Raw genomic sequence first — 16,028 nt, 5'->3', positions numbered from 1 at the left:
ATTGTATTGCATTTTCATTTCAGAAATATCATTGTTTTTTATTCAATTTTTTATATTTAGAAAAAATAGCAAATTTGAAATTAATGAGAGTTGAAGTTGTTTTGAAAAATTGTTTTTAATTATAATAGTTAAATTGTTCAATTGTTCTGTTTTATCGCAAATTACACTCCGTGCAAAAGTTTAGTACGTTTGATATTTTTTAACAAGTAAATTTGGTGTGACACTTAAAATCTGTCACTGCGTTTGATTTTATTTAACGTTATATTGCCAAATAACGTTCACTCTAAAAGTATCTATAAATCTATATCTATTAATTTAAATATGATGCAATACTTTGAAATAATTTTCAATAAATTTATTAAATATAATTCATGAGACCTAGCGATTGGAGTTTTTTAAACGAACAACACTTTAGCACAGGCTTGTAGATGCTGCAAATATGTTGATTACCTTTTACAATTTTCGAAGATGCTTTTTATGGTGCGAGGGCTTAAATATTTTATTCTATATCCATTATTATCTAAGTACTTATCCCATTGAAAAAATTTAAGTTCACACGTTTGGTCGTATAGAAATCTTACTTTGCAATCGATTTTTAGATAACCTTCCGATTAAGTTCGATTTAGCTGAAATTGACAATGCATGAATTAAATAACAGACTCAATGAAATATATGAATAAATAAGTTTCTGGATTTACAGCTGCGTTGTGGACTGGATGATTTCAATAAAAGTTTAATTGACGTCACATTAAGTTTTATTCCACCAGTTAATTCAGATAAAAAATATAAATTTCCTGGCGATGTGATAATAATTTGGAAAAATATGCCAGATCAAACAACAATTTATTATTTATGAAATTCAAAACCTTAAAAAATTTAATAAAAAAATATTTTTTTTTTAAATCTAATATGGACAGCAGTTAAAATTGAAATAAGTCCAAAAGCATTCTAGCAACGGATTAAAAAAGCGACCGATACAGATAGTAAGCTTGCTATTTTTAATAACAAATCAAAATGATGAGGAAAAACTTTAAACTGATGATCTTGATAAAGCTTTTTTCGAGATTGTTAGTGGAGAGTTCTGAGGTCATATCTGAATTTTTATTAATAGTTTGTCCTTTTTTCATGAAGAATGGAAAACAAGTAGTGTTGTTTCAATGTATAAAAATATGTAGAAAGTTATAGACCAGTATCATCCAGTTGTATCACCCAGTTGCATCTGCTGAAAAGTACTTGTTATTTAAAAGATGTATTATTAGCTAAATTTTCATCAGGTGATATGTTCCACAAATTTAAATATGGCTTTTCCAAAAAAATCGACCACTTTTCAGCTTCTGAAAATATTTGATATTTGGACTGAAACTATTGATGAATAAATAAAAGTTGACAATTTAAACATTTTTTATGTTTTTTATTATGCAATTCTGACAAATGTCGAACTGCTTACATGTTATTCGATTAGAAGCATGAAAGTTTAACTATAAGTATAGAATCTTAAAAATAAACTTTCTTGCTTTTAGGCTAAATAACGTTCTGTCATTTAATTTGAATCAAATCAGGTTAACACATCGTTCGTTATTATAATTAATACTAAAATTAATTTTATAATTTTTTTATTTTAAATTTTAATGTTAACTTAAATAACTGACAGCGTTGCGGTCTACTTGTATCATGTCAACCAACTTTCATCCCTGGTCGAGATGATTCGTTCAGATGTAAAAGCTAATCAACACCAATTTTAAATTTTATTGAAGAATAATATTCAATAAAATTAACATATTAACTTTTTATCAGTTTTTTACTATGATATTTTTATAATATTTAAAAATTACTAATAATTAATAAATTATGTCGTTCAAATGTATTTAAACTTGACAGTTAAGTTAGCAAAGTATAAATTTTAAATAAAGCAGTCGAAAAAAATTTTAATTAAAAAATTTACCAAAATTGAATTTAAACTAAAATGTATAAAAAAAATGTAGTTGCATTTTATTTTTTATGTTTTGAAAAATAATTGATAAGCATTTTGAAAAACGGTAGATGTCCAACAATAACTGTTATGTCGACAAACTCAGCCTTTTAATTGGCTAAGTAGAAAAACAAAATTAAAATGTCATTAATGTTGATTTACATCCAAACATATTAGCTTTGAAATATATATAGATTTGAGATTTAACAATTCCTATTTATTATCGTTCAGTGGTCAAAAATGTTCCAACTTATAACAAGTTGGTCAATGCAATTGCACGAACAATGCAACAAGAACAAAATGACACTGACAATGCGGAAACCGAAGGTGCAACAAGAAGAGAACAAAACCAAATTTGAACTTCTGCAAAACGTGCTGCCGAGAATGCGTGACAAAAATGGGCAAAGGTTTTTTAAAAATTGATTAAGTGCTGCAATTTGCCGACCTTGTTCCACATAGCTTCAAAGTGAAACATGTAAAGAACAAGATCAACTAAGAACAAATAAGCGATGTGACAATGAAACTGCAAATCATAGTTAAACTAGATGAGAATTTGATCAAAAAAAATAGGCAAAAAGTTAGTTGCTGCAAAAATGGTGAAAAAAAAGACAGAACAAAGAGAATAATGGGAAACTTTAATTTTGACGAGTTTAGTCGTTGTAGAAAACTTGCAATTTGATCATCATCTTCATATGTAACAAATATATTGTCAACATATCGGCATATCAACATGTCGTCAGAACCTAATATATATTAGGTTTCAGCTCTGGTTCTTCTTTAAATAATATTTCTTTGGTATGTCCAACACAGAATTTTGTGAAGAGTACTCCCAACAGTAAACCCATTGCTATGCTAAACCGTCTATTTACTGATATAGTGTGTTATCCGGGCCAACGAAAGGCGCTTCGGCTGTACATATTCTTAGCAGCGCAACTAATTCATCTTTTAGAATTGGTAGGGGTGAATGACTGGAATTGTATATTCTATCTATTACTATGCTGAATGTGTCTTCTACTGGGACATTTGTAAATAGTGACTCAACATGCAAAGAAGCTATTTTGGTGTTAATGGATGGTTTTGTTGCAGACAATAAACCTATGAATTTCCTACTTGATTTTAAGTTATAATATATATATATATATATATATATATATAGTATATAGTAAATATATCTTACAAATCACATGTCAACCGCTTTCGAACATGATGAAAAAATCATGAAAAGAATCATTTTTTTTTTATTAGTCTTTATTATTGCAGCTCTGACATATGCAGAACCACTTAAAATGTTACAGATATATTATCTATATATCTTTATATTATGTTCTTCAAATCCTCATCCATTGATTTGAAACAGCCGTCTTCGCCACAAAGGCTGTTTATCCTTTTCACACGACGTACACATGTGTTTTATGTGCACGCGCAAGCACCGCATCATATACGCTGAGTAAATGATAGCCATTGAGATGTTTTACTCAGCGCGCATTTGAATCACTGAGCCATCTCGCCGGCCAACATGCGACAACTTACGTCGTCTACCCATTTACCAACCTCGAAAGGATGGACGGCTGGGTTGACCGGGAGTCGGCTACCCGGATGAACCTGTAGAAACTGCAGAATTCGAACCCTGGTTGTGGAAGTGGTAAACGGACACGCTAACCACTCGGCCACCAGACCCCCATAAAAAATAACGTCCAAGCAATAAACGAAAACGATAGTATTAAACCATGAATATACTACGAATATACTACTCCAACCAAAGAAGGTCATTTCTTATGATGAAAAACAACTGCACTAAAAAACCAGAATCGATAATGGATCATAGCCATCTAATATATTTGTTCAAATGTAATATTGTGAGTGTGGGCACCCTAATTATAAATATATTGGTATGACGACGACCAAGTTATCGAGAAAACTTAAGATGCATGTACAAACTGGCGCTATAAAGAATCACATGAAAGAGAAACACAAAACTAAAATTACTACACAAATCTTGAATACAATAACAATACAATAACAACCATTATAATTTACGACTAGCCGAATTAATATTCATAGAACAAAGGACGTCCGATAATAAATATTAAACAACTGGCAATTGGAATTCTTCCCACCAATAAATTTAAAAACAGAGGAATCATCGAGAATGAAAACACGTAAAATGTTATAATTATCGATAATGAAAACACATAAAAGTGTTATATGCCGATAGATTGTAAAACTAAATATTCACTTTGGATAAACAAGGAACCATAAATAGGCACAGTATAAAAATATTTGAGCATCTGGGCACAACCACATATCAATTTGAACACCGAAGATGGCGTAGGAATACCGAAAAAAGCTTTTCTGTTCTATCATGCGTAAAACAAACAAAAATTTTGGTTTTGAGCTAAAGAAACTTGGAAATGATTTACGATCAACCGTTAGAAAAATCGAAAAGTTAAATTGGAGGTTAACTAACGCCGAATATTCTGTGATTTTCATCAATAATTGCATATATATATATATATATATATATATATATATATATATATATATAATTGCATAGTATGCAGTTGTTTAAAAATACAACAGCATTGCATGCTACGTCCAATTTGCACCTGTGAAATATGTATATGTATATATATATGTGTGTGTATATGTATATGTATATATATATATGTGTATATATATATATATATATATATATATATATATATATATATTCGAGCATCTGGGCACAAACACAACATATCAATTTGAACCCCAAAGATGGTACAAGCATTTGGGCACAAACGCATCATATCAGTTTGAACACCGAAGATGGTACAGGAATACCGAAAAAAGCTTCTCTATTATATCAAGCATAAAATAAACAAAAATTTTAGTTTTGAACTGAAGAAACTTGAAAATGATTTACCGTCAACCGTTAGAAAAATAGAAAAGTTAAATTGGAAGTTATCTAACGCTGAACATGCTGTTTTTCATTAATAATTGCGTATATAAATATATATATCAAATCAAATTTTATTCAATCAATCCAAATTAATAATAATTAGGTAATGATTAGGAGACCAAAGCTAAAAGAAATAAAATTCTTGTGTCGCAGGCCACCGTTCACAAATTGTTCATTCTAGCATGATTTTTTAAATAAATTTATAATTCATGACAAAATTAACATAATGCACAATTTACATGATTCTAATTAAATAAAAATTGTACTTTTTTTCAATAAATATTTTTTTATTTTGTTTTCAAACAAATGCAAGGAATTTGTAGTCTTTATATCAACAGGAAGTTTCTCCCTGATTCCGGGACCGGTATGTTTTAAACTTTCACCAAGCAGTGTTATTCTTGCAGGTGGTGTATTATAGAGCAGAGGAGAATGTCGAGTGAACTTTGACTGCACAGCATTTCCGAATTCGAAGAAGTCATTAAAAGATGTTGGTGATTGATAATGTAGGAACTTGAACACAAAGATAGAAATATACTCCATTTCCATATTGATTTTTATTTAATAAATTATTATTATTCAAGAATAAAGTTATTCTAATAAATATAATTTTTTCCAGTACTTTAGAAATAGGTGAAAGAAGGAATATTGGCCTGTAATTGCTCATTTCCATCTTGGACCCTTTTTTATGAATAGGTATTATCTTGGATGTTTTGAAGCATTTTGGGAATGTTCCTTGATTGATGGACAAATTGAATATATGTGTTATTGGATGTACAATTTCTGAGATGATTTGTTTTAAGAGATAGTTACTTAATGAGTCATCAGAGGTGCTTTTTTTTATTGCTAAGATTCTTGTCACTGTTAATACCTCAAGTTCATCAGTGGAGTTAATGTATATGGATTTACAAATGTAGTAGTTTATTTTTGAAGATTCATTAACTGTTTGGTTTTCAAGCAAATTTTCAGTAATTTTAATAAAATATTCATTGAAACAGTTACACATTTCTTCTGCATTATCGATTATGTTATTGTTGACTTTTATTTTATTGATATCATTCAACTGTTGATTTTTATTCATTATACCATTTATTATCTTCCACTTTTTCTTTGAACAGCTTTTTGCATCATTAAATCTTTGACTAAAGTAATTTTTTCTTCCTTTCGTTTAAATGATGTAAAATAATTTCTGAATCGCTTATATTTATTTATATTCTCTGTAGTAGGTGTCGAAATTGTTTTTTTTATAGAGTTTATTCTGTTTCCTTGATAATTTAATTATTTCATCACTTACCCATGGCTTTTTGATTTTCCGTTTCAGCGGTTGCAATGGGGCGTAAGTATCAAGAATTCTATTTAACTGATTATAAAAATTCATGCAACAGGTGTCAATGTTACTCTCATCCGTTATTGAATCCCATTTTTCAGAAGATAGAGCTTCCTTAATTAGAGAATAGTATCTGTAGTGACAAATCCTGTATTTTCTACAACTGTATAAATTGGATAATGATCTGAAAAGTCTGATAATATTATTCCTTTATAACCTTGTTGATTTAAGTTAAAAAACATATTATCTATTAGTAAAATTGAGTTATTAGTTATCCTAGTTGGTAAATCAATCAAAGGTAAGGAGTAATGCGACAAAAGTAAATTTTGAAAATCTTTGGAGGTTTTATCTATTAGATTAATGTTAAAATCTACGACAATAAAAATTTTATCAAGTGGATTTAAACTATTTAGTATCGATTCAATTTTTTCTAAAAAAGACTCATATTTATAACTAGGTGGTCGATAAATGGCAATTATCTTGATCATGTTATGTAGTGAGGCTTGATGCAATTCAAATTCCACGCAAAGTATGTCAACGCTGTCATCATCGAATATGTTGCTTTCATTACAACATATTTTACATCATCTTTTATAAACATTCCAACACCGCCTCCACATCTATTTCTTCTATTCTTGTTGACGAAATTGTAATTAAAAAAGTTAATTAAATCAGCCGTTTCATCGTTTAACCAACTCTCAGATATTACAATAATTTTGAAGATAAAATCAAATTGTTTCAATAAGATCTCCAGATTCAATAATTTGTAAAACAATATATATATATATATATATACATATATTTATAAAGATCACTGAAAAAAAAATTAATTGCTCAAATCAAAGAACAACTAGATAGATGCCAACCAGAATGGAACAACAAAAATTATAGCAAGAAACTTAAGAACAACCTCAAAAACGCTTCAATTAACCAAGAGGAACAAATAATTGTATTTATGATAGTCTAAACCCAATATATATATATATATATAATATATATATATATCACTTACAAAAACAATAACGCTTTGGATAGAATTTGCATTTCGACGTATAACACAGTAAAAACGAGAAACATGGAATTCGATATATAAAAGCAAACGTCTGGAACACAGTGGAGAAGGGGGATTTTGCAAAGTTTAATCCTAATAATATAATTCTAATCAAATAAAATTAAAAAGATATACTTGGAAAAAATATCCTAAATCAAAAGATGTTACAATTTTTAATAGGTTTAAATCAATACGAAATCAGATAAAAAGAAAACTCTATGAACTAAAAGAAAAAATTAAAATGAGATTGCTATCTGATAAAATCAATTCTAACTTTAAAGTTTTTTGGAAACATATTAAGCAATTGTCAAATAAGAAGGTTTCAATTGACTATGTGACAATGACAGATGAACAAGGTGACGAAATTTTCCTCATTAAAGAGTCTGGGCAATTTATGACTTCTAAGTAAATTGTTCAATTTTTCTTTAAAATTGGGAGTTCTACCAGATGATTGGAAAACAAGTAAAATTATCATTGTAAAATGGAAATGTTTATGATGTTCACAATTACAGACCTGTCTCCTTATCTAGTATTTATTGCAAGGTTCTAGAAAGTTTTGTATTTTTCTTGTATTTGTATGTAGTTTTCTTGTGTCTACTTTTATTTATATCTTGATCAAAATAAATCGAAGTGAAATTGTTATACGTTTTCACGCATTCTTTATTTTTAAGATCGATTTTATTTATTATTACAGCTCATCTGTTGGATTATATTACAAGTAAATGTTTTTTCAGTCATTTTCACATTGACACGTTTAACCGTGCTCTTTTAGAAAAAAAATCTTGATTCAAAAATCAAAATATCAATTTCAATCCTAGTAAAAATAAAATGATATATTAAAAAGTAAAACAAAATAAAACAACACTGGTTGACTATTGGTTGTTGGATTGGTCAAGTTTTTTCTAACGATTTTTATATTTTAATAAAATTAATAAATTATACAATAATTATAAAATTACTGTTGGAAATATTTAAAAGCTCAATCGTAAACTCTCAAAAGCTAAAATTTCAGTAAATTTTATTAAATATTGCATTAATTATGGGTCTTCTTTCAATCTCTCTCTCTCTATATATATAATATATATAATTAGTATAATTATTATACTATAATATTATATTCGGTTTCATCATAGGTAGCCAAACGGCAACTCTTGATCTCAGGGAAAATGTCTAAACGTGTGTTGTTGTGTTATATATAATTATATATATATATTTTTTGCACATATATATTATATTTAGGTAGTTGCATGAGAAAAAAATGCATGAAAAAATTTTTTCAACTTTATTTTCATAATCTTTAACTCATTAGCAACCTAACAAGCCCAAAATTATATATATATATCCAACTTTAAGGATATATATCCAACTATATATATATATCCAACTTTAAGGATATAAAAATTTGTTTAACACAGCTTGCATTTGTCAACAAAAATCGACTGGGAAAAAATAAGGATAATGTGTGCAACACAACACATATGAATTTATTTTTTAAATGAGTGAATATTAGTACAAATATCTTGAAACATCTAATAAAATACATTAAATATGTAAAAACATATTTAACAGTGAAAGTGAAATGAAGAATAAATTAAACTTGTGAACTTGAAACGGATCCCTTTGCTATTCTGATAATAATTCAACAATTATTAAAAATATGCGATTTTATAACATAAATGATTTTCTTATTCATCCTTAAAATAAATAGCAGTGTTAAATAATTAACACAATTTTTAATAGAATTTAATGAATAATTGATTAATAAATTTAATTAAATTAGGTTACATCATCAAATATATAATGGTAAATTTATCTGATTATTTAACAAAAATATAAATGGAAAGAAATAAGAATGTCAATGAGTTTTAGATAGAAGTTACGAAGTTAAGCTCTACTGTAGCACACTAAATCAATAATAATAATAATAGATCATTAATTGAAAAAAAACCACTGGACAACTATGAATATATGTGTGGAATTTATGAAATGAAAAACTGGATTTAAATGGAATGCTGAAAATATAGAAATAGAAATAATTAATATGAAATAATTACACTATAATTAAAATAATAATTAATTTTAACAGATGCCAAAATGGAGATCTCCTGTTAGCATGTCTGTGATGACACTCTCAACCCTTATATTGTATGTGGTATATCTTCAGCATCTCCTTCATTCATACACCAATAGCTGATAATAAAAATATCTTTTTTTCCATTCCTGTATACGTCAAAAGTACATACATGAATTATCTTCCAGATCCCATTTGTGATTTACCAACTCACATGCCAAATCTTCATAGTTCAAAATTTTATTCAAAAACCTTTATGCTCTTTCTTAAGGTTAACAAATAATGGATGATCAACTGATCAATTATTGACCAACAACTCAAGAATAGCATGTTCTGTATTCTTCCTTGTTTTGTCTTCATCATTCTTTTTTATCTCAGCAAGATACTGCCATCTGCCCTTTGTTCCATGTTTCGACAAATTTTTTTTCTCATTTCATTTTTCCTTATCGCAAACTGTATCATGACTTTCTGTACATCCTGTGCTTTGCAATCAAGCTATTCCAAAGTGTGATTTGCTTTAGCCCTAACTTTAGAGTCCAGAAAACCTGTGGTGATAATAGGTGCATTATGAATAAAATAATCTGTCATACCAAGCATTCTTTCAGCATGCATAATATGAGTAGGTGCTGAAGAAGAGTTCACTATCATTTGAGAAATAGGATTTGAAAGAGCTCTAGTGCTCATCTGTCTTTCAACAACAAGTAATGCCACCTGTGACATTAAAAAAAATTAGGTTGCTGGCATATATTTTATATTGTGCAGTGTGTGCTGATCACAAGGCTACCTGAACTAGGGAAGAGAAAATGGAAATTAGAAGCTTGTTATCATATCTTGAAGTGATCAATGAGTGAAAAACTTCATCCTCTTCCAAGCTTCCTCCAAATACATCACATTTAACTGAAAAAATATTTTGAGGATCTTGTTACATTTTGTTCAAGTTTTCAACTGCTAATTTGAATGCAGGAACCTGTATGTCATAATAACAGATTGTGGTTTTGAGAGAAATAAAACATATATCATGTGTATCATTTAGTTTTACCAATTCAAGTTTTGAACTTTTCTGGACATTTCCATATATTGCAGACATCCATAGTCCAGTCATAAATTTTTCGAGTAAGCCTAGAGTTTGAAGCTGCGTCATATTTTCGGTTTTATTTATGTTTTCATATAATGATTTAGTCACAAGACATACTTGGACCACTTTATGAATATGGCCGTTGATAATTTCTACAAAGTTGATAATTATGACTATAATTATATAAATAATAATTGTTATTATACTTGAATAGAGTTATTATATTTTATTATAATTATTATATTTTATTATTATTCTGCTTCTTACTTAGTTCTGGGCATGACATAAAACTGCATCCACGCTGCCTTGCGTGCTTTTGAGCAAAAGGCTAGGCCCACCGCTTATAACTGGTGGTTGTCGTCAGGATGGGTGTCCGGATGTAAAAACTTTTTCCTAAATTACTCTTATGCCATCACAAAGAAAAACAACGGCCCCTAGTCCCCAGCAGGCCTTAAGTGGTCAAGGGGTGCCAAGAATCCCTGGGAAGTATGCAATAGCGGAGGGATGTTGCAAAAAAATTCAGAATGGCCCCTCTATGGTACTTAGACTTGGAACGCTCAATGTTGGATCACTGACTGGCCGCAGCATGGAAATCGCAGAAATGCTCGAGCGTAGAAGGATTGACATCTGCTGCCTTCAGGAAACCCGATGGAAATCGAATGATGTCTGTCTGGTCAACTCAGACAAAGAAAAATATAAACTATTCTGGAATGGTCAAAAGACGGCCAAAAATGGTGTTGGAATTTTTGTCAGAGAACCGCTAGCCCAAGAAGTACTGGATATTAAAAGGATTAATTCACGTCTCATGTGGATCAAGCTTTGCATAGAAAAGCAAACAATGATTATTTTTTCTGCATATGCACCGCAGACAGGAAGAGATGAAAAATGACTTCTGGGCTGCGTTCTCTGACACCATCTCAACAATACCAAAATCTGAAACAATCCTGATTGGAGGCGATCTCAATGGCCACGTTGGAGAGAAAACAGACGGTTTTGACAACGTACATGGCGGGTTTTTGCTTTGGAAAACGGAATGAAGATGGCAACCGCATCCTTGAGTTTGCTGAAAGTCACGGGTTTTGTTTACTGAATACATATTTTAGAAAGAAGTTGGAACATCTCATAACATACAAAAGTGGACCATCAGCCACGCAAATTGATTTCTTCGCTGTCAAGCAACAACACCGAAAGCTATTCAAAAATTAGGTGTGAATCATGTGTCGCCCAACATAGACTCCTTGTGGCAGACCTGGTTGTCGAACTGTCAAAACATAAGTCTAAACAAATGCCTCGGAGAATCAAAACGTGGAAGCTGAAAAGCAATATTCTTCGAGAAAAATTTCAACAGATTGTCGCCACACAGTTAGACCACCAATCGCAAGCCAGTAGAGATTGGAGTACATACAAAACCGTTTTGATAAATACTGCAACTACAGTTTGTGGGAAAACTGGTACAAAACGTCAGCATGAACGGGACACTTGGTGGTGGAATGACAGTGTACAAAATGCAATAGCTGAAAAGATAGTTGCTTACAAGCAATGGCAAAAATCAAAGTCTGTTGATGACCATTAAATTTTCCGTGAGAACAACTATGCAAGACTGGCTCGGACAGATCAGTGCAGAGAGTGGCTCACTAAAAGCAAATGTGAACAAATGAAATCTCTATATCGTATAGCAAAACCAGCAAAGCGTACGAAAAAAGGCATAGTTGGTGTCTCATGTATCAAAAACGACAAAAATGAGATGGTTCTTGAACAAGATGAGATCAAGCTACAGTGGAGAGAATACTTCAACCGTCTGTTAAACGAAACAAATCCCATCAATGTTAACTTTGACGCTCCACCCATCGAAGGTCCGATTTCAGACATCACTGTAGAGGAGCTTACAGAAGCTCTGAAAGCTATGAAGGATGGAAAGGCAGCAGGGCCCTCTGGACTCACAAATGACATTATCAAAGCATCTGGTACTGCAGGTATCCAAACGTTACTACAACTTTGCCGTGAAATCTGGAAAAATTGCTCAATGCCAACTGAATGGAACTATAGCATGACAGTCCCGCTATACAAAGGCAAAGGTGATCCATTGAACTGTTCATCATATCGAGGTATACGTCTGTTAGAACACTCCCTGAAAATTGTCCTGTGTCGTGCTGGTTTAGATGATATAAAGGACGAATGCCGGCAACACCGTCTGCGGTGGTTTGGTCATGTCAAACGAAGTAGAAACAGTACCATAACTTCTCTTGCAGATGTTGAAGTACCTGGCACTCGTCCCAAAGGGCGTCCAAAGAAATCCTGGTCGCAAACAATCGAACAAGACATGAAAGCTTTAAATTTAAATGAAATGGATACAACTGATCGTCTAATTTGGCGCAAAAAGTTGATGGCAAAGAAAACAACGTCCTACCTCTGGGAACTGGGTCTCTGGACGCAAAACGAAGATTGATTGATTCTAGAAAGTTTTGCAAAGGATGCTCTTTTAAATAATTTCAGTGCTAATAACTTCTTCAGTCAATTTCAGTATGGTTTCGTAAAAAAAGATCAACTTTTCTTCAGTTATTGAAAATAATGGACATTTGAATTAAAGCTTTGGATGATGGGGGTGGTGTGGATATGATATTTACTGATTTTAAAAAATATTGACGAAATTTCATATGTTAAATTAATTAAAAAGTTAGGATTATATTTTGTTAATGAGGATGTGATTAAATGGATTTAATGTCCATTTGAAGAATAGAAAATATTATGTTAGTGTTAATAGGGTGTTTTCGGAATGGATGAATGTGACGAGTGGTGTTCCGCAAGGAAGTGTGTTAGGACCTGTATTGCTTGTTATTTATATAAATGATTTATTTAAGATATGTAACCAGAATAATGATTCTAAATTATTTCTCTTTGCAGATGATGCAAAAATATTTAGCGGTGTGAAATCAGAGGTTGATAGGTAATTTTTGCAGTTTGGTTTTGGATAATTTTGTTGTTTGGTGTGGGGAGAACGATGTGGTTTTGAATGCGGATAAATGTGTATGGATGTCTTTAGGTAAAAATAATGATTCTTTTCTTGGTTAAAGTAAAGTTGAATCTATTAAGGATCTCGGTGTTACATATAATGATAAAATGAGATTTGATGAGCATGTAGATAGTATTGTGAATAAATGTTATCAAATAATATTTAATTCAATCTCATTTTTTTGGTTTGGATAAATTTTTATTTTTGACTTTATATAAATCTATGGTCAGATCTAAATTAGATTATGCTTCTGCTGATATCCAGATCTAAAATTATGTACAGATTCAATAACTAGAGGACACGATAAAAAGTTAGAACGAAATAAGGTTAGAACAAACATGAGTAATGTTTACTCATTTTACGCATTTTGTAACAGAACTATACCCACATGAAATTCTTTACCACAAGAAATTGTGGATGCAAAATCCGTAAATCAATTTAAAGTTCTGTTTGACAAGTTTACTTGAAATTCTTTACTACAAGAAATTGTGGATGCAAAATCCGTAAATCAATTTAAAGTTCTGTTTGACAAGTTTACTTTGGGTTTGAGATTACTTTGGGTTCGAGATGAGGTACGAATGGCATGCAAATTATCCAGATTGATTGATATATGGGTTGGCAGTATGATTGTGGTTATGCTTGAGATGTGTGAGTATTACTTTTATTATTACGTGAAAATTTAAGCTTTCATTTAATTAACAAATTTTTAGAGATTTGGACTTATGGGTTGTAAACCTGTGCTCATTTAATTTTTTCTGTTATGTTAGCAGCAATAATAGTGCTTGAGACGTGTGAGTATTACTTTTATTATTACGTGAACAATTTAAGCTTTCATTTAATTAACAAATTTTTGGAGATTTGGGCTTATGGGTTGTACACCTGTGCTCATTTAATTTTTTCTGTTATGTTAACAGCAATAATAGTTATAATAATATTTATAATAACAATATTAATGAATACCGGACACATTGAAACTGGCTCAGTTATGGCTATGTGAGTGAGCCTTTAAATAATATAGACATTCACCGCGATGTAGTTGCAGTCAGGTTCAACATTTTGACAATTCACCATTGGTCATCACGTTCATCATTTCGACAATATCCATTGGTCATCAGGTTCATTTCGACAGATCACCATTGGTCATCAGGTTCATTATTTTAACATTTCACGAGTTTCTATCAGGTTCATCAATTCGACCAGGGATTATTAATTAATTGTATGTTATAGTTATGTATGGAGAAGAAGACGGGAACATACATAATGTATAGTAAAAATAAACCAGCATGCAGTGCGCCAATTTATACATTTAGTGCCGGTTTTGGTCGTCGTTGAATAATTCAATATTGCCGATATAAATTGTTATTGTAGAAGTATGTATAGTAAATTAAGTAGGCGAAATCTTACGACTTCAGATTCAAAATATAGGGGCTGGGCCAAAGAGATGTTTTGCCATTTCCGTCTTTTCGCACGGTCTCAAGTCTTCGTTCAAGCGTCAGGAGTGCAGTCAACAATAATAGAATATTATGTAGCCTGTAGCCTTTGGATATGATTATGTTTGTTACTTTTGATGCCATTACATCTATCACTTCATTTTGAATAGTTTTCCCACAGCAATGATCAGAAAAATTTCTTTTAAGAGCTAGCATGTCATGGTTCAACATTATAGAATCAAATTTCGCGAGTAATTGTACCAGTCCTAAAAATTATCCATTATTAAGTGTATATATTTTATCAGAAGAACCTATGAAAGTCATATTATTTGTTGCCAAATATAAAGTAATATTCATCTATCGCTCAAGAACATTTCGCAATGGAAATTGGTAAAACTTAATTTTCGGGAAAATGGAATTTCAGAGAATAGGAAATCGCTGTTTGGCAATCGGAAATTGCGAGCGGGAATGGGAAAAAATAGGGAAGAAATAAAAGCCTATATTTGCAAAAATAAAAGCCTATATTTATATATGTTTACTTGTACACATTTGATAGACACAATTTAGTTTTCCACATCGATTTGTCTTCGGAGTTTTGTTTGTCGAGCTGCATTAAACTACAATAAATTTGGTAAATTTAAATTAGTTACTAAATTTAGTAATGTATTCGATATGTCTTCACTACTTAAACTGTAACCAAAATTGAATTGCAGCGTTTAATAGTTGAAAAAAGTCGCAAATGTTACGGATGGCAGAGGGGGTAAAAAAAGTTGATCTTTTGTGTTACTTCATACTCGAACGGTCTCTAGCAGAGTTTTGGGTTATCAAACTAGTGCATCTTCTTCCTAATTCTATAGCCGTTGCTTTTATAAAATAAGTTTTGTCCTTAATTCGTTTCTTTTTGTCGCCATCAATTTTTATCATAAAGATCAGATTGACCACGTAGAATTGATAAAATACAAATTCAAACAATTAAGACAAAGATTTTTTTCCACAAAATATATATGCAAAGAAAATAAATAAATTGAACCCAGACAATTATTCATTCATGTCAAACAAAATCTAAAAAAAAAGGAAATGAACAAATTAAAAATTTAAATAGTCTCGAAATTTTGGATGGAAAAACTTTATTATACAAAAAAATAACCGCCAGCACA

The 16,028-nt window shown here is 30.6% G+C and overlaps 2 protein-coding genes across 2 annotated transcripts; one reads left to right on the top strand and one right to left on the bottom strand.

The window, feature by feature from the left end:
* Window positions 1-10,837: 10,837 nt before the first annotated feature.
* On the top strand, window positions 10,838-14,655 carry HELRODRAFT_169195 (hypothetical protein; the record flags this gene model as incomplete). Its single annotated transcript, XM_009015058.1, has 2 exons — window positions 10,838-11,203; window positions 14,557-14,655. The coding sequence occupies 2 exons, from the start codon at window positions 10,838-10,840 to the stop codon at window positions 14,653-14,655; spliced, it is 465 nt and encodes a 154-aa protein (XP_009013306.1).
* A 324-nt stretch (window positions 14,656-14,979) lies between these two features.
* Window positions 14,980-15,144, bottom strand: HELRODRAFT_127063 (hypothetical protein; the record flags this gene model as incomplete). The annotated part of the gene is made up of 1 exon (XM_009015057.1): window positions 14,980-15,144. A coding segment is annotated over one exon (165 nt), but the record flags the coding sequence as incomplete, so codon positions are not given.
* Window positions 15,145-16,028: the final 884 nt, after the last annotated feature.

This window comes from Helobdella robusta, assembly GCF_000326865.2.
Source record: "Helobdella robusta unplaced genomic scaffold HELROscaffold_15, whole genome shotgun sequence".
NCBI classification, from domain to species: Eukaryota; Metazoa; Annelida; class Clitellata; order Rhynchobdellida; family Glossiphoniidae; genus Helobdella; species Helobdella robusta.
Note: the sequence above shows the minus strand (reverse complement) of the source record. Positions and strands in the feature narration are given on the sequence as shown.